The sequence below is a fragment of the Ceratina calcarata genome, unplaced genomic scaffold (genome assembly GCF_001652005.2).
Source record: "Ceratina calcarata isolate Rehan_Ccalc_2016 unplaced genomic scaffold, ASM165200v1 scaffold222.2, whole genome shotgun sequence".
In the NCBI taxonomy this organism is placed as follows: Eukaryota; Metazoa; Arthropoda; class Insecta; order Hymenoptera; family Apidae; genus Ceratina; species Ceratina calcarata.
The window spans coordinates 120,670-145,630 of NW_017143986.1; the positions used below are offsets into that span (position 1 = coordinate 120,670).

The 24,961-nt window shown below is 37.2% G+C and overlaps 8 protein-coding genes across 9 annotated transcripts in view; 5 read left to right on the forward strand and 3 right to left on the reverse strand.

Annotated features, from left to right (window-relative positions):
* The window catches only part of scalloped (TEA domain transcription factor 1 homolog scalloped), a 24,973-nt gene extending 22,892 nt beyond the window's left edge, over nucleotides 1–2,081 (forward strand). Inside the window, exons 7-8 of the mRNA XM_018020308.1 lie at nucleotides 88–322; nucleotides 728–2,081. Coding sequence (XP_017875797.1) covers nucleotides 88–322; nucleotides 728–841 — 349 coding nt within the window. The 3' untranslated portion in view covers nucleotides 842–2,081. The remainder of the gene's footprint in view (nucleotides 1–87; nucleotides 323–727) is intronic.
* Nucleotides 2,082–5,972: 3,891 nt separating this feature from the next.
* Nucleotides 5,973–8,770, forward strand: ArgRS (arginine--tRNA ligase-like protein). Its single transcript, XM_018020311.2, has 8 exons — nucleotides 5,973–6,214; nucleotides 6,337–6,492; nucleotides 6,556–6,781; nucleotides 6,847–7,271; nucleotides 7,341–7,482; nucleotides 7,553–7,812; nucleotides 7,882–8,074; nucleotides 8,135–8,770. The coding sequence occupies exons 1-8, from the start codon at nucleotides 6,167–6,169 to the stop codon at nucleotides 8,707–8,709; spliced, it is 2,025 nt and encodes a 674-aa protein (XP_017875800.1). The 5' UTR covers nucleotides 5,973–6,166; the 3' UTR covers nucleotides 8,710–8,770.
* Nucleotides 8,771–8,967: 197 nt separating this feature from the next.
* Nucleotides 8,968–13,928, forward strand: LeuRS (Leucyl-tRNA synthetase). 2 transcript variants are annotated; one of them, XM_018020341.2, is made up of 16 exons: nucleotides 8,968–9,074; nucleotides 9,271–9,483; nucleotides 9,560–9,766; nucleotides 9,826–9,987; nucleotides 10,061–10,305; nucleotides 10,368–10,593; nucleotides 10,651–10,869; nucleotides 10,939–11,392; nucleotides 11,474–11,612; nucleotides 11,679–11,949; nucleotides 12,027–12,274; nucleotides 12,345–12,579; nucleotides 12,653–12,895; nucleotides 12,962–13,174; nucleotides 13,250–13,478; nucleotides 13,554–13,928. In XM_018020341.2, exons 1-16 carry the CDS (start codon nucleotides 9,072–9,074, stop codon nucleotides 13,766–13,768), a joined length of 3,522 nt encoding a protein of 1,173 aa, XP_017875830.1. In that variant the 5' UTR covers nucleotides 8,968–9,071; the 3' UTR covers nucleotides 13,769–13,928. The 2 variants fall into 2 exon arrangements, with proteins under 2 accessions (XP_017875830.1, XP_017875829.1); XM_018020340.2 differs by having other exon boundaries at nucleotides 12,653–13,174.
* Nucleotides 13,929–13,988: 60 nt separating this feature from the next.
* Nucleotides 13,989–15,658, reverse strand: LOC108622448 (homocysteine S-methyltransferase). The gene has a single exon (XM_018020342.2). The coding sequence runs from the start codon at nucleotides 15,014–15,016 to the stop codon at nucleotides 14,045–14,047; it is 972 nt and encodes a 323-aa protein (XP_017875831.1). The 5' UTR covers nucleotides 15,017–15,658; the 3' UTR covers nucleotides 13,989–14,044.
* LOC108622450 (selenocysteine Se-methyltransferase) lies at nucleotides 15,476–16,879 on the reverse strand. Its single transcript, XM_018020343.2, has 2 exons — nucleotides 15,645–16,879; nucleotides 15,476–15,566 (listed from the first exon to the last, which is right to left on the reverse strand). The coding sequence occupies exon 1, from the start codon at nucleotides 16,617–16,619 to the stop codon at nucleotides 15,654–15,656; it is 966 nt and encodes a 321-aa protein (XP_017875832.1). The 5' UTR covers nucleotides 16,620–16,879; the 3' UTR covers nucleotides 15,476–15,566; nucleotides 15,645–15,653.
* Nucleotides 16,880–17,461: 582 nt separating this feature from the next.
* LOC108622451 (2-oxo-4-hydroxy-4-carboxy-5-ureidoimidazoline decarboxylase-like) lies at nucleotides 17,462–18,512 on the forward strand. The gene is made up of 4 exons (XM_026811482.1): nucleotides 17,462–17,655; nucleotides 17,784–17,978; nucleotides 18,050–18,200; nucleotides 18,274–18,512. Exons 1-4 carry the CDS (start codon nucleotides 17,646–17,648, stop codon nucleotides 18,473–18,475), a joined length of 558 nt encoding a protein of 185 aa, XP_026667283.1. The 5' UTR covers nucleotides 17,462–17,645; the 3' UTR covers nucleotides 18,476–18,512.
* On the reverse strand, nucleotides 18,504–19,293 carry Pomp (proteasome maturation protein). Its single transcript, XM_018020345.2, has 3 exons — nucleotides 18,999–19,293; nucleotides 18,754–18,929; nucleotides 18,504–18,674 (listed from the first exon to the last, which is right to left on the reverse strand). The coding sequence occupies exons 1-3, from the start codon at nucleotides 19,158–19,160 to the stop codon at nucleotides 18,587–18,589; spliced, it is 426 nt and encodes a 141-aa protein (XP_017875834.1). The 5' UTR covers nucleotides 19,161–19,293; the 3' UTR covers nucleotides 18,504–18,586.
* A 3,011-nt stretch (nucleotides 19,294–22,304) lies between these two features.
* On the forward strand, nucleotides 22,305–24,949 carry Ugalt (UDP-galactose transporter). The gene is made up of 6 exons (XM_018020312.2): nucleotides 22,305–22,473; nucleotides 22,567–23,239; nucleotides 23,362–23,429; nucleotides 23,502–23,621; nucleotides 23,693–23,907; nucleotides 23,968–24,949. The coding sequence occupies exons 3-6, from the start codon at nucleotides 23,393–23,395 to the stop codon at nucleotides 24,613–24,615; spliced, it is 1,020 nt and encodes a 339-aa protein (XP_017875801.1). The 5' UTR covers nucleotides 22,305–22,473; nucleotides 22,567–23,239; nucleotides 23,362–23,392; the 3' UTR covers nucleotides 24,616–24,949.
* The last annotated feature ends 12 nt before the right edge of the window (nucleotides 24,950–24,961 follow it).

A 24,961-nucleotide genomic window follows, 5' to 3' on the forward strand; every position in this document is an offset into this window, starting at 1 on the left:
ACAATGCAGTCATTTTTACTGCTTTTGGGCAATATAGGTATATACTAAGTTTCAGTCTTTCTAGTGTTAAAACGATTTGATTTGCAGGTACGAGAGCAACGAGAACATGACGATAACATGTTCGACCAAAGTCTGCTCTTTCGGGAAACAGGTGGTGGAAAAAGTGGAGACGGAATACGCTAGGTTCGAGAACGGCAGATTCGTCTATCGTATCAGCCGATCGCCGATGTGCGAGTACATGATCAACTTCATACATAAATTGAAGCACCTGCCGGAAAAGTACATGATGAACAGCGTTCTCGAGAATTTCACCATTCTCCAGGTACGATGATCCTGCCTCCCCCGATTTTAATTATCACTCATAAAACCGAGGGACAGTTCCTCGAACACGCGGATTAGTTTAATACACCGTCCGCGTTTACGGTCGTAAATAAGCGACAGGAAAACGAATACGTTTAAGCCGGATAATTATGCGAATGATTTACTATGGCGGATGCGTGCTCTCGTCGCCCGAGGGTGCAATTACATAAGTGTACCACAAGTTTTTAACACGGACCAACGGTCAGTGTATAAAAAGATAAACGCATCTTGCTGCCTAGTTTAATTGAATGCTAAAACGCAATGTATATAGCATACTTTGATTTAATTTTGCTGAAACTAGAACTCTTTACATAAAGACGGGAAATAATGTGGCAAAGGCTTATGTGCTGTCTCGTTTGAATTGCAGGTTGTCACGAACAGGGATACGCAGGAAACGTTATTGTGCACGGCATACGTGTTCGAGGTGTCGACGTCCGAGCACGGTGCTCAGCATCACATATACAGATTGATCAAGGATTAGCCTGCTTGAACCTGTTCGCCATGCAGCCATCCACCCCCATCAGTGCCTACCATCACATCAAACAAAAAAAAAAAAGAATCATCCATACGCGCATACAAACACGATCACACACAGAAGCACATTGACCCTTTGAAGCGTCGTGGTGGTACCCCCGCGAAACCAATCATTTTAAGTTTCTGTTCGCACTTCTTTTTGCATCGAACGATACGGACGACTTAGTGTGCGTGCAATAGATACAGTATTTGTTACTGTGCAAAAACGAGGAAATTTAGTTTTTAATTGACCCGCATTTCGAACGTGCGAACTACTTTTACAATTTGACCCTTTCTCTAGTTTCCCCGATTTTTTCTTTCTGTTTTTAATCAACGATCGAACACGTTGAAGATTTCTTTTAAGCGCGCAGCTTTGAAGGGTCGAGGGATTAAACACGCTCGTACTAGATCGAAATTGCATATATTTCGCGTTTGAATGTAAGAGTTTCGATCGAAAATGTTCTGCCGTTTAAAAAAAAAAAAAAGAAAGAAAGAAAGAAATGAACGCGATGCGGAATAAGACTCGGGACAAAATGTGTTTATCGAAATCAGATGTTTATTTTAATGGTAAGAAACGGATCGAGCGATTATTATATATACACATATATATAAATATACATATATATAAATATACATATATATTTTTATTTGCAAATCAGAGAGATTCGACTCGATTTTTAATCGGACTATATAATTTTTTAATGCGAGTTAGGCGTTTGTTCATTCAGTATTTACGAACATTTTCTGCGAAACTCCTGAAAGAGAAACTCGTAAAACGGGATACAGTATACACGCATTACATCGACACGACAATGAACACATGTACACACTCTCACGTATTAAAAGTACTGGCCAGCCCGAGCTTGAGTTTGATTCAAGAAGAAGAAGAAGAAGAAGAGAAAAAAAAAATAAGAGTATAGAGAAACGCAAATGGAATGTAATTAAAATGTGAAAATTAATTGGTGCGCGTGTTTTTAAAAAAATTTCCTACGTAGACGGAATTGTAAATTTTATATCGAGGACGCAGATGTAATCGTATATGATATATTTTATGAATATTTCGTCATTCGCTTGCAAACGAACGAATTCGTCGCAGTTTTAACTGGGAGGAGATGTTAATAAAAGTTAAGTTGAAATCGACAATAAAAATTTCGTACGTACGGACGAAGGTAAACGTACCGAGAAGAAAAAAAAAAAAAGGGTAAAATGAAATGAATTAGACGAGAAACAGACTCGGACCTCGGAAAGGCGTTGTACCAACATAATTTAGTATTATAGTTTTATTATTAAATTAGGAAATAGAATCAGACAAGACATCCACACACAGATCTACATATATTACATATAAGAATATGTATGTTAAATATTAATGCAATGATTACGATTTACATTGTTATAAATGATCGTGTATAAAGTTATCTAAGTGATTTCTAAGTTTTAAACGAAACGAGTTAAACAGAGAGGTAATGCCATTATGATTTTTTAAGTCTCTTTGGTTACATTATTNNGTGCGAGAGGTCGACTGTGCGCGGACCTTCAAGCTTTTTGTTATAGAATTGTTTTTTTCTCTCTTGTTTTTCTTAGCTGTACCACGACTAACAGTAAGAATTATGTTTCGCTGCAGAGCTTTTCTTTTAATTCTCAATGATCAGATTGAAAGAAGAGAAGTAGTAACGGGGAGGAACGTTGGAACGAGTTTTTACGTACTTTTTAAAAGAGACAGTCTTTTAATAAACGCACTTACAGTCGTGCAAACCCACCCACTTTCTTAGATAGCGACACTTAGATTAGAGGGATGCGTTTGTATTTCTTGTAATCACTTTATTTCGTACTCTCTGTAATGCCTTTCTTTTCTTCCCCCCCCCCTTCTCTTTTTCTATAGTTTTTACGCGAATCAATTTTCTTACATAGGCGTTATTTTGCTTGTTTGTATCTTTCTACTTACAAAACCGAGTACATCGAATAGTTAAATCGGATGTCCATCGGTCACCGGCGATATCTTAACGCTCTTCACGTCAGATAATCGGAATTGGTTTCCAACAGATTCGAGAAAGTTAGAAAATTCGATCCTCTGTGCGATCTCCTTCAAGAGCTTTTACATTTTCAAACAGACTTCGATAAGTCTCGTACTTAAATATCTCATTTCGACTACGGACCAGAGAAAGTTTCACGATTACGTTCGGCTAGCAAGAGTAGAGGACCATCGAAAATCATTAATTTTCTTTACTCTCGCCACATCTCTCGCGGGGACTATACACGTACATACATATATACATTTGTAAATGCACAGGGAAACTTTTTACCTATTCTTTAATCTGATCAGTTGCGTGTTCCGCGGAAAGGGCTTGCCTACGTAGCGGCGAACGTTTGATACGAATAACAGGATCGAACGAATCATGTGTACTTTTAAGCAAATAATTAATAACTTACTGTGTATCGTTTACTTTATAATTAACTCTTATGCAACAAGTGGCAATGTATTTTGATCTCTCTTTTAGTCAGAAATAACGTCGCTTTTTATTTCGGGTGAGAATTAAATTCGCCAAGTGATTGACTGAAATAACGAGGGGCACTTCTTATTATAACATTTAAATGATAATGTAACGCGGCTTTTGTTCAATAACTGGCAGCTTTCATGATTTTCACAGTTTTTACTTATTGTTACCTTCTTTCTCTTTTCTAACGATTGTAAGTCTTGTTTTTACATATTATTATTATTAGAGATAAACTGTAATTTTTGCTAAATTCTGCGTACGTCACGGTGGAATCAGAGCCGTCAGAGTGGCTTCTATAAAATATCAATAAAAAATTCTCTCAATGATTTCGTACGAAGCCGAAACTGACGGTTCTAATTCGACCCGAGAGGAATCATTATTACGAAGAAACGAACTATGCAATATATTTGAAAGATACTCATACATCCGTTTGATCATGCGAATTTTTGTTTCAACGAGAAATTACGGAGGGAGGATGATTATCGGAAGAGTTTGAAATCGTAAAAAATGGAGCACCGACACTAATATTATTAACATTAACGAATAATGATTTTAAAATAAGTGAATTTACATTTATAAGGAAAGATTATGAAAATATATATTTATCTATGTCTTCTGTGAAGATAGAAAATAGCACTCTCTCACTCTATATTGATGATATCGGAAAAATTGGGGGAAAAAGGAAAAATCGAATTCAGGAGCCGTGAGAATGGAAGAGACGCGGAAGTAGATTAAGGGTGAAAAAGAATGGAAGGATTCGCGCTGTGTACACAAAATACGCGATACGATCGATGACGAAATTTGTTAAATATCTTTGTACATATTTACATATAAAGATCATCAAAGAAAAAAAAAATGAAAAAAAAAAATAAGAGAAGTTCCAGTGGCTATCTTTTGTGTACTATATCGAGCAACTTCGGCGAGGACGGAAAATAAATTTATTTAGTACTCGTAAATTTAAGTGATATCTTCAGATTCCGAAATTGAGAACGCTTAAGTCCTTCGTCTATATTTTCATAAAGATTCATATCGTGAAAGAAATTAATTTCTGTTCAGAGCCAACAAGTTACAGACGTTGAATACATAGAATCTTTACGTTCCTCTGCGGGCAACTGATTTTAATTAAATATGAAACCTTCGGTTGAATCATTAATTGTAATCTCTATGGAAATATCGACTACGATTATTCTAGCAAAATCGTCCACGAGAATTCACTCACTCTATTTGCAATTTATATTTGTTCATATCCTGGAACTGCCATATCAAAGAATTGAGCTTCGTAAACGATTAAATGAAATATTGGTTGAAAAAAAAAGATGGGATTTACCTGTATAGCGTCACGAGATAAAACAAAACGAGGATCAAAGTAGTTGATTTAACGAGTAAATAAATAAAAAAAAAAAAACGAAATGATATATCATTAAATTAGAGGTTTAAAAATATAATAGAATTCAGTATATGTACAGTATTTGAAAAACATGTTTATAATTTGTATGGAAAATAAATAATTGATATAAAAAGAATCGGACTATCTTCTTTTACTCCCCCATTCTCTTTCCTCTGACGAAATATATATACGTTTAAAATGATTAGCATGTGTATGTAACGTATGTAACCTCATGTTACATATATACAATATCTGCATGAAATTTTTAACATCTAACGATTTAAATCGTATTTCTGTCGATGCTTCCGCGTTACATTATCGTTTTTAAATATACATGTAGCATATAATTTTAAATGTATTGATACTCTTGCGAGAGCCACGTGTATGGTTAATACATTTTCTATTCGGTAAAATCGAATTTGCTGAGAGAATGTCTAAGATTAATTTAGATGAAAAAAAAAAATAAGAGAAGTTCCAGTGGCTATCTTTTGTGTACTATATCGAGCAACTTCGGCGAGGACGGAAAATAAATTTATTTAGTACTCGTAAATTTAAGTGATATCTTCAGATTCCGAAATTGAGAACGCTTAAGTCCTTCGTCTATATTTTCATAAAGATTCATATCGTGAAAGAAATTAATTTCTGTTCAGAGCCAACAAGTTACAGACGTTGAATACATAGAATCTTTACGTTCCTCTGCGGGCAACTGATTTTAATTAAATATGAAACCTTCGGTTGAATCATTAATTGTAATCTCTATGGAAATATCGACTACGATTATTCTAGCAAAATCGTCCACGAGAATTCACTCACTCTATTTGCAATTTATATTTGTTCATATCCTGGAACTGCCATATCAAAGAATTGAGCTTCGTAAACGATTAAATGAAATATTGGTTGAAAAAAAAAGATGGGATTTACCTGTATAGCGTCACGAGATAAAACAAAACGAGGATCAAAGTAGTTGATTTAACGAGTAAATAAATAAAAAAAAAAAAACGAAATGATATATCATTAAATTAGAGGTTTAAAAATATAATAGAATTCAGTATATGTACAGTATTTGAAAAACATGTTTATAATTTGTATGGAAAATAAATAATTGATATAAAAAGAATCGGACTATCTTCTTTTACTCCCCCATTCTCTTTCCTCTGACGAAATATATATACGTTTAAAATGATTAGCATGTGTATGTAACGTATGTAACCTCATGTTACATATATACAATATCTGCATGAAATTTTTAACATCTAACGATTTAAATCGTATTTCTGTCGATGCTTCCGCGTTACATTATCGTTTTTAAATATACATGTAGCATATAATTTTAAATGTATTGATACTCTTGCGAGAGCCACGTGTATGGTTAATACATTTTCTATTCGGTAAAATCGAATTTGCTGAGAGAATGTCTAAGATTAATTTAGAGAAATTTCACGAGAGAGCATCTGCCGCGGTAAACTGCATCATCGATTTACAATTTTCAATTAACAAACTCGACGAATTTATTTAAATTCTCGTGCCCGACGTTTCGGTACAATTCTGACAGGTTATAACAGTCGGCGATTTACATTTTAGGAAGAAGAAATAGCATTTTTGAAAAAGGAGATCGAATGTTTAAAACAGATCGTAGGAGGTAACAATGCTGACGCGAGTTCTGTGTCTAAAGACGAGTATTCCAGATTGGAACAAGAGAATATCAAACTGAAGCACAGAGTAGCCGTTCTGAAAAGGGTAAGTTTAAATATTCCAGATTCAAAGTTTTAATTAAAATTAATAATACGTGATTCTGTATAGACTATCGAAGCTGACCGGGCGAAAGCACAGAGTGAAATAATGGCAATTGAAAATAACGTCATCAGTATATACGATACTCTGCAGAATCTGTTCACGAAGGCGATTTTAACTGTGTATCCCGATGTCTGCGATCCTCCAATAATTATAACGTCTATTACCAATCCAAAGTTTGGAGACTATCAGTGTAACAGTGCTATGCCGCTTTGTAAGCAACTTAGCAGTAATGGTAAGGAACGACGTTAACATTTCTCGAGTATCGAATGTATCAGGACGTTTGGTTTCATTTTACAGGAATACAAACGAATCCTAGAGACGTTGCGAACAACATAATGTCCAAAGTAGAGACCTCGGACTTGATATCGAAGTTAGAAGTCGCTGGCGCAGGTTTCATAAACGTATATTTAAAAAAGGAATTTGCTCAGAGAATCTTGAGCAGTTTAGTAAAGAGTGGGAAAGTATCTCCGCCTTATGTAAAGAAGCAGAGGGTGGTGATAGACTTCTCTAGTCCGAACATTGCCAAGGAAATGCATGTTGGACACTTGAGATCCACTATAATCGGAGACAGTATCGCGAAATTGTTAGAATTCTTAGGACACGATGTATTAAGGATAAATCACATCGGCGATTGGGGGACACAGTTTGGTATGCTGATAGCACATCTTCAAGACAGATTTCCCGATTACTTATCCGTCTCTCCGCCTATCACAGATCTTCAAGTAATCCTATTACATTTGTTTCTCTGTTCTAAAATTTAAATATTCATTCTAATCACATGAAAATTATAGAGTTTTTATAAGGAGTCGAAGAAACGATTTGACGAAGAAGAGGAATTTAAGAAACGTGCTTACACTTGCGTCGTTAAGTTGCAAGCATTTGATCCCGATATGATAAAAGCGTGGCAATTGATTTGTGACGTGTCTAGGAAGGGTAAAACGATAACGTTAAATTGCAATGATATTCAATATTCATAGGAAATTCATACTTCTTTTATATACAGAATTCGAGAAAGTCTACGTTCGACTGGGCGTCCAGTTGACGGAACGAGGAGAGTCCTTTTACCAGAATCACATGACAGCCATAGTCAAAGATTTAGAGGCGAGAGGACTGTTGGAGGAAGACGAGGGTCGGAAAATAATGTGGGGTAAACGCGATGGTGAAATACCGCTGACCATTGTGAAATCGGACGGCGGGTTCACTTACGATACATCGGACATGGCAGCTATTAAACAACGTTTAGAAGAGGAAAGAGCTGACTGGGTATTTTCTCAAGTTCTACGGTATAACATTTCCTTAATTACATTTTTAAAATATCGTCTGTTTTCACAGCTGATATACGTAACGGATGCTGGCCAGGCGACGCATTTTCAAGTATTAAAAAGCTGTGCCAAACGAGCAGGGATCTTAAAAAGTTTCCACAGGGTGGACCACGTTGGATTCGGCGTGGTCCTCGGCCAGGATAAAAAGAAATTCAAAACTAGATCCGGCGAAACTGTGAAACTAAGCGACTTACTCGACGAAGGTAATCTTTCATTCGTCACATGCATCTAATTATCGTTTCAACCCTCGCTTTTTATTCAAGGTTTGAAAAGAGCATTGGATAAATTGAAGGAGAAGGAGCGAGACAAAGTGCTTAGCGAAGAGGAGTTGAAAACCGCCCAAGAGTCGATTGCTTACGGATGCATTAAATACGCAGATCTGTCGCACAACAGAAATCACGAATACGTGTTCTCGTTCGATAAAATGTTGGACGACAAAGGGAACACCGCGGTGTATTTATTATACGCTTTGACTAGAATACGTTCCATCGCTAGGGCAGCAAATATCTCGCAGGAGAAGCTGCAAGAACTGGCGGAGAGTACTCCGATTTCGTTGGAACATGAGAAAGAATGGAAGCTAGCAAAAGTATTAATTAAATTCCCCGACGTATTAATCAGAATCACTAAGGATCTGTACTTGCACCAGCTGTGCGATTACTGTTACGAGGTCTCGTGCTCGTTCACGGAATTCTACGACAATTGTTACTGCGTTGAAAAGAACGAACTCGGGGAGATAGTAAACGTGAACATCGGACGTATGTTATTAACCGAGGCTACAGCACTTATAATGGAAAAATGCTTCTGGATATTAGGACTGACGCCGGTCGCACGAATGTGAACATATTTATCCAAATACATTTAATTTAAATTAACAAATAAATTGTATTCTTTGTAAAGAACGAAGTTTATCATTTTTATTCTCCCCATCTGTGTTCCTTTATCTCTCCTTATACATCTTTTACTTTCTTTTATGAGATATTCTCGTTAAAATGATGTATAATAATGACATTCCCTCGACCGTTACATCAGCTAGAAAAAGATTTTACCTGTAAATGCATAGGCACATACAAGTTGCGTCAGCTTTGAATTGAATGAACCATGAACTTCCTCAATGCGTGTCTAACGCGCATCGAAGTATGTCATAGGGTGCTGCTCACGTGTAGTACTTAATTTTCTTACAATATCAATATTCTAAATAAAATGGTAAGTACATTGAAATGCTTCCCGTTGTAAACTTATAATTATTCATTTTTCGTCTATCGAATTGAAAAGAATCTAACAATAATTCGTAGGAATTATTGAGAATAACCTTCTAACCGGTAAACGTACCAGCTGTACCGTAAATACTTTTAATTAAAACAGGCAAATATTGTATAAATCGTTTATAATCTGTTGATAGGCAACGGAGAGGAAAGGAACGTTCAAGGTAGAATACCTTCAAAAAATAGAAAAAGAGGTGCAAGCGAAATGGGAAGCCAATAAAGTTTATGAAGAGGATGCTCCTCTGACACCTAAGAAAAGTCCCGATGAAAAATACTATGCTTCGTTCCCGTTCCCTTATATGAATGGGAGACTCCACCTCGGTCACACATTTTCGTTATCCAAATGCGAGGTGCATAATACAAATCGACGTAGACGATTAATAGTTTATACGAAACGAATTCTAATTCCATACCGTTTAATTACAGTTCGCAGTAAGATACAATCGCCTTTTGGGAAAGAAAGTAATTTTCCCATTTGGGTTTCATTGTACAGGTATGCCTATTAAAGCATGTGCCGATAAATTGAAAAGAGAAATGGAATTGTATGGCTACCCACCGCAATTCCCAGAGGAGGAAAAAGTCGAGGAAGTAGTGAACGACATAATAATAAAGGATAAAAGTAAAGGGACAAAGGTAATTCTCTGGTACTCGAAATATTCATAACATTTCTCTAAATTAACAATTATTTTTAGAGCAAAGCAGTTGCAAAGACAGGCACTGCGAAATACCAGTGGCATATCATGCAATCACTCGGTTTAGAGAACGAAGAAATAAAGAAATTTTCTGATGCCGAATACTGGCTAGATTACTTTCCACCCCTCGCTATGCAAGATTTAAAATCGCTTGGATTGCACGTACGTCATATAATAAGTGACCCAACGAAGCTTACTAATTTATAAAAAAAAAATTAACGTGAGACATTTCTAGGTGGATTGGCGTAGAACGTTTATTACCACCGACGCGAATCCATTCTACGATTCCTTTATACGCTGGCAATTTCAACATTTAAAAGCTAGGAACAAGATTAAATACGGGAAAAGGTACACGGTATATTCTCCAAAGGATGGGCAACCTTGTATGGATCACGACAGGTCGACTGGAGAAGGTGTCGGGCCTCAAGAATACATATTAGTTAAAATGAAACTCCAGGAACCTTATCCTCCGAATTTAAAGTACGTTTCGCAAGGAGTCGTATATGTTTTACACAATATTTACTATTTCTCTATTTTTATAGATCCCTTTCTGGCAAATCAGTTTATCTGGTAGCTGCCACTTTGAGACCCGAGACGATGCACGGCCTGACGAACTGTTGGGTTCATCCAGATATGAAATACATAGCTTACACCTTGGCAAACGGAGATGTATATATTTCGACGGAAAGAGCAGCTCGAAATATGTCTTATCAGGATTTCTTTGCGGAAGAAGGGAAAATAGCAATCGCGTTAAAACTTACCGGAAAGGTACGACGCTAATATTCGCGTGTTAAATACTCATTACAAATAACATTTAATGTACAGGATATATTAGGACTGCCATTAGAAGTACCTCTTACGAGTTATAAAGTGATTTACACTCTGCCAATGCTGACGATCAAGGAAGATAAAGGTACAGGCGTTGTTGCCTCTGTACCTAGCGACTCTCCTGACGATTATGCAGCCTTGGTAGACTTAAAGAAAAAAGCAGCTCTCAGGGAAAAATATGGTATAACCGATGAGATGGTGTTACCCTATGAACCCGTAAGTTGAATCGTTTTTCAACTCGCAAACAATGAAATACACGTGACTAACATAATTTTATCGCGTTAGATACCTGTGGTCGACGTACCCGAATACGGTACATTAATCGCGCCGACTCTATATGAGATGTTAAAAATCCAATCTCAAAACGACAAAGCCAAATTATTAGAAGCTAAAGAGATAGTGTATCTGAAAGGGTACTATAACGGTATAGTACTGGTCGGTCCATATAAAGGGAAGAAGGTTCAGGATGTTAAGAAGCAGATGCAAAACGACTTGATAAAAGATGGACATGCTGTTATATATTACGAACCGGAGAAAACTATAATCTCGAGATCGAACGACGAATGTGTAATAGCTTTGTGTAATCAGTGGTACTTGGATTATGGCGAGGAAATTTGGAAGAAACAGGCAACGAAATGTTTGAACGATCTTAATACTTTCCATGACGAAGTGAAGAAAAATTTCTTAGCTTGTCTGGATTGGCTACACGAATACGCCTGTTCGAGAACTTACGGACTTGGTAAATTCACGTACTTATATGAATTTAAAGCCTTTAACATTCTCACCGCGTCTTCACATTTTCTAAATGTACAAACTTTAGGTACTAAATTACCGTGGGACGAAAATTGGCTGATAGAATCACTCTCGGACTCGACGATTCACATGGCATATTACACGGTGTCGCACATATTACAGGAAGGAACGTTCAAAGGCGATAAACCGAACAAATACAACATAAAGTAAAACTGTTAATACCTCGATATAATCAATCGCCTCGTTCAAATTGTATAAGCAATTGTTTGCAGAGCTAACGAAATGACGCCGGAAGTGTGGGATTATATTTTCTTCAAAAATGCAAAGTACCCGAAGACGACTATAAAGAAAGTGGCATTGGAGAAAATGCGACGCGAATTTAATTATTGGTACCCAGTAGATTTACGGGCTTCCGGGAAAGATCTTGTGCAAAATCATTTAACATTCTTCATTTACAACCACACCGCGATATGGTCTGAGCAACCCGAGATGTGGCCAAGAGGAATAAGAGCGAACGGGCATTTACTTTTAAATTCGGCGAAGGTACAATTATTTTTAATTCTAATACATCTAACAATAATTTTGCAAGATCATCAACAGTGTAAATACCGTTTCATTAGATGTCAAAATCGGAAGGTAATTTCCTGACATTGGCCGAAGCTTTGGAAAAGTTTTCTGCGGACGGTATGCGACTTTCCCTAGCCGATTCCGGCGACTCGATAGAAGACGCGAATTTCGTAGAGAGCATGGCCGATGCTGGAATTCTTCGTCTCTATACTTTCATCGAATGGGTAAAAGAAACGTTGGCTTCAAAAGATACTCTTCGACAAGGAGAATCGTGTACGTTTAACGATAAAGTTTTCGAAAGGTATTATTTACAGTATTATTGAAATTACGTTGCTTCGAAGCCGATATTTATAAATGTACACCCGTACTAGCGAGATGAACCTCAAGATAAAAGAAACCGAAGAAAATTATTCAAGGATGTTGTTCAAGGAAGCACTGAAAACAGGATTCTTTGAGTTACAAGCAGCGAGGGACAAGTATATACAATTGAGCGCGCTGGATGGTATTAACTGGATGCTAATGATTAAATATATAGAACTTCAAACGATTCTTTTATCTCCCATATGTCCGCACGTGGCGGAACACGTGTGGTCTTTAATTGGGAAAGTAAGTTATCTCGTTGATAATGATTAAAATTTATTTATTACGTTGTATAAATCACGTTAAATATTTCTAACAGGAAGACAGTATACTAAACGCCAAATGGCCTGAGTTAGGAGCAATAGATGAGATTCTAATTAAAATGTCAGAATACCTTATGAACGCTGCGCATTCATTTAGAATTCTGTTAAAAAGTTATCTAACACCGAAGAAAGGAAAGACAGAACCAATAGAGAAACCGACGCAAGGGACGATTTGGGTAGCGAAAACGTATCCCCCTTGGCAAAATACTATCTTAACTACGATGAAAAATTTATATCTTGTCAGTAATTATGCTAATAATGTGAAACCAATTTATGTGCTTGCATTGACGACTATTATTTTCCAGAAAAGTAATAAATTACCAGAGAATAAAGTCATCGCTGCAGAATTAGGAAAATTGCAAGAACTGAAGAAACACATGAAACGAGTGATGCCATTTGTGCAGGCCGTGAGAGAAAAAATGGATACCGTTGGATTAAGTGCACTTAATCTGACATTAGATTTCGACGAGTTTAAGGTTCTCCAAGATAACATAAAATACCTGAAGAACACTTTGGATGTAAGTGCAACAAATACCCTTCTTGATATTCGTTTATAAAAATCTCTTAGGTAAGTTTATTTCTATTTGTCTTAGCTGGAGAATATCGAGATCAAATCTACGGAAGAAGCTACTGAGAAGACAAGAGAGGAATGTTGTCCAGGTGTCCCTTACATGAGTTTCTCTAGTAAACCTGGGATTTCGGTATGCGCGATAAATCCACAGAAATGTAAAGGTTTATTCCGAGTGTCCGTTAAGATATCAGATGGCGATACCGTGGAGGACGTGATATCGCGAATATCGAAAGAAAATAAAACTATTAAAGGTAGTATATAAATAGGCTATCAATTGACGTTTCATCTAATCTATGATATTTATTGGTATCTATTGATTCCCATAGATCCAATGTCAATATCACTATATCGGTACGACGATTTCTTATTGGGACCCAGAACGAAACCAATGCTCGATGACATGTTAAAAGGAAAGACTCAGATCCCACCCAGTTCCGTATTCACCGTTAATACAGAAAATAAAAGTATCAAAGTAAAAGTTAAGGGAAATGTACATAGCATAGGTAACGACCTAATGTACGTTTATCAATCATTCGATTGACACGCATGTACATACATAAGTTATATATAATTTATTTCACATCGAAACGTTCTTGAATACATTAATAAAAAGAGTGGCAGAAAAATATATACGTGCATTTTAATTGATACTCTTCCGTTTGTAAATTAAACTTTCAATGCGTCGTATACAATTTAAAAAACGATATATCAAACACGATGGCAAACGTGATGTTCGCCAGTAGTAGATACGTATAAAAGTATTTAAAACTTCCTAAATCTCTCAATTTTATTATTACTGTTTATTACGTAGGCATCGTTATTTTACGTATTTACTTTGCCATTTTTCTACCTCTACTCTTATCTTCCTTATATCCGTGGCAGTCGTCCTACAACATCCGCCGATATATCGAACACCTAAGTCGAGCCATTCGTGTATAAACTCGTGTAAAGAATATCCCTCTTCCGCCACCGTCCAGCCGTGTTCCACCGTGTACTTCTCACCGCTGTTAGGGTACACTACGAGAGGTATGAAATCTTGATTACAACTTTTGTTGATGCCCTTCAACAAGGCTGTCACGTTCTGCGGCGCAATGCAATTGACTCCGATTGCCAAGATTTGTCCTGGCAAGGCTGTTCTGTAACACCTCGTAGCTACGTCTTGAAAATTAGATCCGTCCACTATGGTCTCTCCGTCGGAGGAACACGAGAAGGACAGCCATGCTTTGCTATTAGGAAATTCCTTCAACAGCTTGACAAGTGCTTGGGCTTCCCTTTTACATGGGATCGTTTCTATCGCAAGTAGATCGACGTCGCTGTTCACCAATTTCTGAATACGCGGCCTGTGCCAATTCATGAGCATTTCTTCTGACACGGAAGAACAATATTTCCCAGTGTACTCCGAGGCATCGTGCAGACAGGCTCCATATGGACCAACGGACCCAGCTATCAGCGGATTAGGATTTGCGATGTTCTCGCCAGTCTTCATATCGTTCTTGTACAAGTTTATGGCCTTCTTAGCGTAATTCACCGCTTTACAGAATAAATCGAGGCTCTCCTCTTCTGTAAGGTTCATGTACTTCTTGAAACCATCGACGGATGCTTGATAAGTGCCTGTCAGAATTATATTCGCTCCGGCTCTCAAAAAATCCAAGTGCGTAGAGACAACTGACTCGGGGTCTGTGATGAGAAATCTTGCAGTCCACAAAGGATCACCGTCTATCACGTTGCCCACGTGGGTCGACAATTGTGTAGAAAATCCACCGTCCAACACTTTTATTTCTCGACTCATGACCCCTCTTATTATTATATAAAAATTATCAAATAGTTTCTATTCGAAGGAAACTAACGTTCGAGTATACAGAGAACTTGAAATCGTACAATTCTCTTGAGAGTACCAATGAATTTAAAAAACTGTAACAATCAACTATCAGAAAATAGCGTACGTGTTGGCCGTTTAAATGTTTCTGCGAGTCTGAGGCGATACGCGCTGTGATCTGCCTGACGGAATGCACGTGTTCCAAAGTCCATAATCTTCGAGATAAATATTACAAATATAATGAATTTGACGAACAATTACTCCGACGTACAAAATGCGGTTTTTTTATAGCACCCGTGGATTGGTGTCATGCCAGAGAGATCAAATTTTTGTCACGTGTTATTTACACGTACCGTGATAAATTACGTATGTTACGTAGTGCTCCGTATATAGATACATCGATGTACATGCAATATTTCCAAGTGTTTCAAGCTGTTCCGATAAGTTTTAGTCAACATCTATCGATATCTTCCATCGAACGAATTTAAGATTACGATAGCGGAATTCTTATACGCAAAGTAGCCTAGTGAAATAAAAAACGATTTAGATACGAGAATAAGTGCCCCTCGTTAATGAATAGAGGCGTAAAATAAGATCTAACTTAAATAAATTAAATCCCCTTTCTCTGTCTATAATTATACACTTCCTTCCTGACTGATCTTATGTTATCCGCATACATCCTGCAGCAGCCTCCGAGATACCTCACTCCAAGTTCCAGCCATTCTGGAATGAAGCTTTCGAACGGTGGACAATTTTTATCTTCTATCCATCCTATGCCTGGCGAATAGAGTTCACAGCTATTCGGATATGCTATCAGTGGTAAAAATTCGCTGCCTGAGCCCTTATTGATATCCTTCAAAAGGCCAGTCACATCTTTCGGTGGGAGGCAGTTGACACCAACAGCAATTATTTGTCCTGGCAAGGCCATCTTATAGCAACGTGAAATGACTTCTTGGAAATTGCTGCCATCAGCTAGATTTCGGCTGTTCCTTTCGCAGGAGAACGAGAGCCATGCCTTGACATTTGGATATTCACGTAAGAGTTTGACTATCATTTCTGCTTCTTGGTAGCAAGGGATAGTTTCCAGTGCTAGGAGATCGATGCCAGCTCCTATAAAACTGTCTATCCTTGACTTGTGCCATTCAATCATGGTTTCACGCGGTGTGCTCTTTCCATAAGATCCATTATATTCTGAACCATCATGCAAGCTGGAACCATACGGTCCGCAAGAACCAGCGATTATTGGATTCCTGTTTCCCACGTTGTCATTTCCCTTTATCTCTTTCATATAATCGTTGACTGCCTTCTTGGCAAGCCTAACAGCATCTTGCAATAGATTTATACCGTCTTCTTTGGTGATAGACAAGTATTTCATTAAATCCGAGACCGAAACTTGATACGTGTTCGTTTCAATAATATCTGCCCCGGCTCGCAAAAAGTCTAAATGAGTAGCATATACCGCGTCAGGGTTTGTAGCTAAAAATCTCGATGTCCACAACGGATCGCCGTCAATTTTCGCACCTACGTGGGTGGACAGCTGACCAGAGAAGCCACCGTCTAAAATCTTAACGTCCATCCTTGTTTAATACTGTATCAAATGTTTTAAAACATGCGAAGAGTATTTGATTCGTTTGGTTTGATAATTTCTCGAGCCACTTAGAAATCTTTTGGAATGTTTTAATATTTTAATACGTTGAAGAGTCTCACAATCGAGTGAATACGTCGACTAAACCAACGATACAACACAATTCCGGATTTTCTATCAGTCACTCGTAATAAATTAGTTACGATAACCTTTTCACCTCTCTTGTGAAACGTATTCAGCAAGTTTCGACACTTTTAAGGAATACGATGCCTAGTTAGATTATTTACAGACGTCCGCCAATAACCGGCAAATCACTCTCATGTTGTGTACGAAATTATGGAGATTTCGGACGGTAGCCGAGATAGCTCACGCGGTATATATCGAGTGTCGATGATCGATACGAGTTTCAAATTTCAAATAATCCTCCCCAAATTCTACTAATCCTCTGAGAACAATTAATTTCCTAGCTTCGTCAATTTATCGAATCACGATTATATTTCAACGACATAGAAATAAATGTGGATTTAGTTTAAGAGTCGCCGTTCCATTGCGAAACGTTATCAACTCTCCGAATATCAAAGTAAAAACAATAACAACACAGAAATGCTAATTAAACTAAATTAGGTCGTTAAATTCTTTGAACATCTTAAGTGAATTTGTAAACCGTAGTTAATAAGAGTAATAAATTGAGTTACATACATAAATCTTCGCGTGAACGTATGTATTACCTAATTACGTCCAGACCTTGAACTTCATTTGCTGATAATGAAACGTAGTTTAGCATTAATAGTTCGATAACGTATCATAGAATCCCCTGCAAGATGTGTCGCAACGCTTATATTTATTTACAGCGATCTACATCTTTTTTTCGCAAATTGAAATGTTCGAAACGGTCGATCATTTTATCTACCTGCCGCCTTTACTAAACGTAAATAACCGATATAATTTCGCGAGTATCGAGTCCTTTCGTACAGTCGAAAGAAGCTTAAGCGTTGGGACGGAAGCACGACGATATACATGTATCATAGTAAGCACATAAACAATTTATGCATATTTATGACTCAATAGTCCATTAAATATGTCGCAACCAACTTCGAATGTATATTATATAGAAGGTATCGAATGTTATTTTTGAATTATATGTATATTTGTTAGCTAGGGGCTCAGGTGGTATCTTAAGTATGCCAGAAGTGAATGCACTGGGTGATGAAGAATTCGCATGGCTGTTTGATAATGTTGTGGAACAGAACCCAGATGTAGCGAAACACGTGGCACCCAAGAGGCCATTCGCATCACGTAGACAACTCAAGAGATGCTTTTACGAGTACTTAGACAATCTAGACGTCGATGGTAAGGCTAAAAGAACAATCGAAGTTATGTGGTTCTTAAACTATCGATCTATGTACTACGTTCGTTTTCAGAAAAGGAAGAAGTGTTGCTCAATCACTCGGATATTCTAGGGCAACTACTCGATGGGTCACTTCTTTATGATACACAATATGAACAAGAAAACATTATATTTCAGGCGATGTCAAACGAGGAGAAAGAGTTATTAAGTACTTACAATGAATCGTGAGTAAAATAAGAAAATCGCGTGACCACGAATGGAAGATCGTCGAACTTAATCGGCGTCTTTTGTTTACAGATATAAAGAAAAATTTGGTATTCCGTTCGTAACCTCTACATGGGAGAACCGAAATCGGGCGATTCTCACATCGATTCAAGCGCGATTACAAGACACAAGAGAGAATGAATTACAAGTTGCGTTTACGGAACTTAAGAAATTGTGTAAAAAAAGACTGAATCATCTCGTATGGCCAGATGTGATGGTATCCAGAAGAACTTAACACAAATAACTATATAAAATACGTCAAATAATTATAAGAAACACCTATTATTACTTAAGATATTTAATAATACAAAACCAATGATTCCTCTGTTACAAATAAAGCCATGATTTATAAGATGCCAAGACTATTTTCTACAACAGCATGCGGCTGTCCCATTTGTTCCCTGAACTCGGGTATGTTTAATATATCCTCGAACCTAAATATATAAAACCTGTTACCACCATGTCAACGACATACTTCGCCTAATAAAGAACATTTGACGACGAGCTATTTACCCAATTTCCTCATCCTTCCCAAGTAACACATTTCTCATCATATTGGACGATGGAAGAAACGGGAGTCTCCCAATCTTTTCAGTAGCTTTCAATTCCATTGCTAAACGCATAGGTGCATGTAATCCTTGAATATTTCTTAACAGCACCATGTTCATACGTGTACGATTTTTTTCATACTAAAATATACATTAAATTTATCTTTTTAATGCAACGACCCTCGACTTGGTACAGATTTATTTCCTTACGTTATTCTCAGATACTTCTAAAGGATGAGTATATCCTATGTGCTGCCTAGTAGCTGCTAGTCCCGAAATCATTGGGTTAGGAATACCGTAATTATCATCGCGGATATTGAACTGATCATTTACAGCAGGCTTCGGAACAACCGACGGCAGACCGAAACTCATTGTGCTTTTAATACGTATAATTCAAGTATTTATAAAGCCAAAAGACACAATATACGGGTTCACAGAACGATACACTGTACGTTCGTAAATGAAATGCAAGTTTGACTTGACGTTTAGCACGTGTAGATGTGCAAGTCAGTGATTAGGGCGGATTTACAAACGCCTTGTCGTTCGCTTCGTACAGTAACGAGCAAGCATGGGAAGATTTAAATACTAATGAAATGTAGTAGATATTTTAGGGCAGAATAAGAAAATATTGAATTCTAGACGATATCAAAAAAGGAGAAACAATTACTAAATACTTATTTCTCAATGATCCAAATATTAGAATATCACCCGAGCCGCGCGTTTGCGAGAATATTAGCAATGAACCGAAATATTTGAATAATATAAGAAGAATTAATATTAACGAAAGAAATTCAAAATGTAGAATTTACGTGCAATACGCGTGTGGATATATGCGGTATTTCGACAGATATGCTGCCACCTCACGGCCTAAACTTGCCTTCGGGACGCTACCGCGTCGCTTGATTTGAAATATGATCTCAGCTTTGAAATATATTACAGCCAGAAGCTTTGATTTGAAATTATGAACCTTGACCACCCCAAAAGTTACGCGGTATTTAATCGCAATCCTTAAAGAAACTTATATTCTTCGTGCTTCTTATTTTGATGGTACCGTCGATGATGCTGGGAATAGTTTCACCATATCAGTGAAATATTCGGGCTTTTAATTTTGCGCAACTCTAACGCGATCATCATTTTCGCAACACTAATATAAAAGAACATGAGAAACTACTCGCGATATTCGTAACTCGCAACGCTACAATACTAATGAATCAAACTAATTTTATGTGAAGAAAATTCTAAATAAAACAAGCAATGGAAAAAGCTAAACTTTAATTCAATGAAAATACAAAGAACAAACGCGTGATCATGGTACGCAACGCTACTATCAAAACGCGACTAGCATCTCGCAACTCTAATTGCAAAACCGATACCTTAATTCGCGACTCTAATGCAACCCGTCTGAATAATTCGCAACGCTAAATGGAACCGCGATTGCCCACGAACATTGCTTACAAACTATAAACGAGCACAGTGACAAAGTAGTAATTGGATGATTCCGCATTTAGGAAATTATATGAACATAATTTCTGAATGCACAATCATTGATAGTTGCCCTCTTCCGAAGGTGCATATAGCACCGGGCCTCTTCAGCCGTAGCCTCTTCTTTCTTCGGGCTCTTCTGCCCCGGCGAATGATGAAGGACATCCTGCAAGAGTGGCATTCGAAGAATCGACTACGTAAAAACCGTCGATTGATCGAACGCAAATTTCCAGAAACAGGTTGAACACGGCGAGAAGAAAAAGACGCGATTGAGAACGTGTCAACCTGCCCCGGCCCTACCTGCTTACATACTAACAGGCGTACCAGAAGTCAATTACCTGCCTGCCTGACCCTCCTATATATATTTAAGAAAGGCAAAACAGACAAACCAACAGACTCACGCGGTACGACGGTACGTACGGGCTCTCATCTGCTCGGATGCAAGGGCCTGCAGGAGCCGTCCCGGGACGACCCCGCAACCGAGTTTGCCATACAAACAGATTCACTCAGCAGTACGTAGGTACCGTTCACCTGTAATCGGCTGGCAAAACTAGCTACTACAGCGAATTATTATATTAACTTCCCGAATTTAATAAAATATATGAAATGAACTATAAAAAATATATTGGACTTTTTCATTTTTATTTTAATGAAGATGATTCTAATTGTATGTTAGACTTCTATATGTGAAATCTATCAAGAACTCAAGTATTTAAAGATCGAATAAAACGTTCCTTCGAGAATTGAGAAATAATAATGAGAAGAGACTTCAAGCGTTCAATTGTAAAGAACACCGACGCAAGTCTGCATGCGGAGATTGCGTCGTGTACGATTGACAAACTAGCCAGCCGTGCGCTTATAAACTATTAAATACTTATAAACTACAAAAAATTCATCGTGCCTATCACCTATCACCCACTCAAGTAGCACCTGGGCACATGAGCGGGATCCTGGCGAGTAAACACGGAATGAGACCTGAAAATCCTGATCTAAAAAATGCATGATTAGTATTTTATATCAAAATAACTCTTTTTATTTTTATTTAATTCTTTTATACATATATTTATTTATTTGCTCTCAAGATGAAAGATGTATTGAACAATAAATAACAATTGAAATGTTCTATGGGAGATCTCTTCGTCAAAGCAAATGATCTATGTGAAACATGAAAAGTTTTCATACTGAAAGCTTTGACATCGAAATCTACCCCCTATCACCTTCTTGTACGTGAAATGTAATACATTTCTTTATGCGGATAATTAGATATCGAAGTTTTACTAACGCGAACTCTACTGCGATATATTATAAGAATATTGCATCTTTAATTAACGAAATGTTACGATGGATAGATAATTTCGTATCATTATTAAATATCGCGAAATCGGAAAAATAGAATGTAATTAATAACACATCATGCATCATGCATTAAAAGTTAAGAACGTGTCCTACCGTTTAGTACTCTCAAATCAAATCTGAGAATTTCTACTTACACTTCACACGAAATCAGAGGATATCCAACTTCACCTCTAAATCACTACATGGCCAAATGAAATCGTACTGGCCATGCAATTACTAAGTTATTCATTGAAAAATACTTGTATTATTTAATAAAATGTTCGTTCTCAATGTCGTTCTCATTAATATCAAATAAATCGCGAGTACAAGAAGCCCTTACCTGAGCTGATATATGAATGAAATATCACACAATACAACATAGAAATGTTACTACTCCCGAGCATTTATAAAAATATTATAAATGCTAAGGGTCACCATGCTCGTCAAACAAGTATAAAATACAACCAGTCACCCGTGCCGTTTCGGACCTTTCGTCCCGGCATGATTGAGCGACTGGAGGAACATAAAAGCATACGACTCACTGATAAAAGCCTCTATTGACGTTCCTTCCGCCAGGCAAAAGTTGAGGGATGTCAGGAACCAGCCACCAAAAGTTGTGCAATGCCGGGAATCAGCTACCACAGGTTGAGGGATGCCAGGAACCAGCCACCAGACAGCCAGGCAAGAAGGAGAATAGAGATGACAACTATAACAGATAAGAATAAGGGAAGATTATGATAGAATCTCACAGAATGTAGAGATAACTTCGTGAAAGTACAGACAAGCAATCCCGGGAATATCCAACAAGTGGTTAATGGAACGCGTCTTTGTCGACCGGCACTAATAGCGAAAATTGACAAAGAATAATGTACGAATAGTACTCATACTTACGCGAAGTAATGAATTCGTCGTGATTAAACATCTAAACTGATAACAATTATGTTCGTACGAACTCTTGAAGATTAAAGTTGAACGAAATACGTAGAGGACACCTGACGCTACGACGCTACGTGCTGCGTACGTGCTCGAGAGGGAACAGCAAATGGCGGACGCTCGAAGTGGGAGAGGGGTCACGTGATTGGTAACCGACGCGCGGAAATTCAAAATTACGAATCGCTCTCAAACTCTTCGGTGGTTTCATTATTCTCCAACGCACAGCGCTATCGTCGAAATTTCTACATATGTAACATGTATATAACATTTATCCTATACATATATGTATTATTATTTATTCTTTACAGATCTCAAGCTAAATATCGTAGCTTCAAACATCTACACGTAAACGATTGTTAAATGATTGGTGCGAAAGTGAATGCCAAAGCTTCGTTAGGCTTTAATTATGAGAAGAAAGACACATTTCGTTCCACGATGACGAGAGAAACTCATGTCACTGTTCGATATAATAGTTGCTAATTCAACTCCGTTCATAACAATCTTAGCTTGCCAAATAAAATAAATGAATGAACATTTAATGTACGAAATCCGTTTGACGTGTTCACTTTTATTCTCCTCCTTCAGAAGGTTTCAGTGATAAAGAAGGAGTACAAGCCCACCTATAAATGTCAACGTGTACATTTGCTACGTGTATACGTAGTACTGTTCCTCGATTTTTTCGTTCAACTCAAACTAAACAGGTAAGATAAGAATACGGAATAATACTTGAAACAAAATTTTCTTACGATTGCAAATAGGTAAGTTAAATTTATCAGTTTTATCATGATTCATTGATTCAATTAAAATGTATATCATTTTTCAGATGAAATGATCCACGTATTTTGAATGTGCTCATGCAGGATATAACTATAAACATGAAACAACAGAAAAGTAAGTATGCATTGATTAGTTAATAATACTATAATGAATAAATCATTTCCTGGTATCTTGTTTCTTTCACAGCAAATACTCAAGCATTAAAATACATTAGTTTAGTTACTCTTACATTACAAAATGCTGTCGTCGGACTTATTATGCGATATGCGCGAACGAGGTCAGGAGATATGTTCCTTTCATCAACTGGTATGTTACAAATCAACTATTCCAATCTATTAATCAATCTTATATGTAATCTAATCTTTATAATATTCCAGCCGTTGTTATGGCAGAAGTAGTGAAACTCTTAACATGCCTGGTACTATTTTTCATCGAGGAGGGTAGCATCTCAAAGTTCATTAATGGCTTAAAATCGACTATTATAAAGCAGCCTATTGATACTCTAAAAGTATCTGTGCCATCACTTTTATACATTATCCAAAACAATCTTTTATATCTATCAGCATCTAATTTAGATGCTGCAACTTATCAGGTACACACAATATTTTCTATTCTATTCATTCGTTCAATAATTTTATCTGTTTATCTTCAGGTGACGTACCAATTGAAAATCTTGACAACCGCATTCTTTGCCATTGTAATATTGCGGCGATCGTTAAGAAATACTCAGTGGGGAGCTCTAATATTATTAGTCTTGGGAGTAGTATTAGTACAATTGGCACAAGGTTCCGAGGAAGCTGTGCCTTCTGGAATAAAGCAAAACCGTCTGCTCGGATTCGCGGCTGCTTTAAGCGCATGTTTTCTGTCAGGATTCGCGGGGATCTACTTCGAGAAGATACTGAAGGACTCAGACATATCGGTGTGGATGAGAAACATCCAATTGAGTTTACTGTCGTTGCCTTTCGGGCTGATCACTTGCTTCATAAACGACGGTAAAATACTACAGAAGCAAGGTTTCTTCTTCGGCTACGATATATTCGTTTGTTACTTAGTCGTACTTCAAGCAGGCGGGGGTCTTATCGTAGCGGTCGTCGTTAAATACGCAGACAACATACTTAAAGGTTTCGCTACGTCTTTAGCCATTATTATTTCCTGTATAGCTTCTATATATCTTTTCGATTTTAATTTGACCCTCCAATTCGCGATCGGTGCCGTTCTCGTGATCTGCTCGATCTTCATGTACAGTTATCAGCCGAAACCTGCGTTTATGGATAAACATTCGCCGACTGATAAAGTTTGATACGAATTTTAACCATTTTCTACGTGAGTCTCACTGGACTGTAAAACATATGTGACGACGTCGATGTCAATGACATTCACGCAACAGTACAATTGAATACAGATTTGTACGGACGTACGATTGAAAGAAGCTTCTCATAGCTCACTCTTTATCAGTATTTTCTACATGAAAATTGAGCAAATTTATGCATCGAGTAACGGCAGTAATAGTTTACTTGGTGGAAGTACGAACATGTTGAACGTGTGTTCAGATAAACTGTGTGAAACTTATCTAAGAATTATATAGATATATGTAATTACACTTTTATATGAAATTAACTACATGGTATGCATAAGTACTTCTTTTA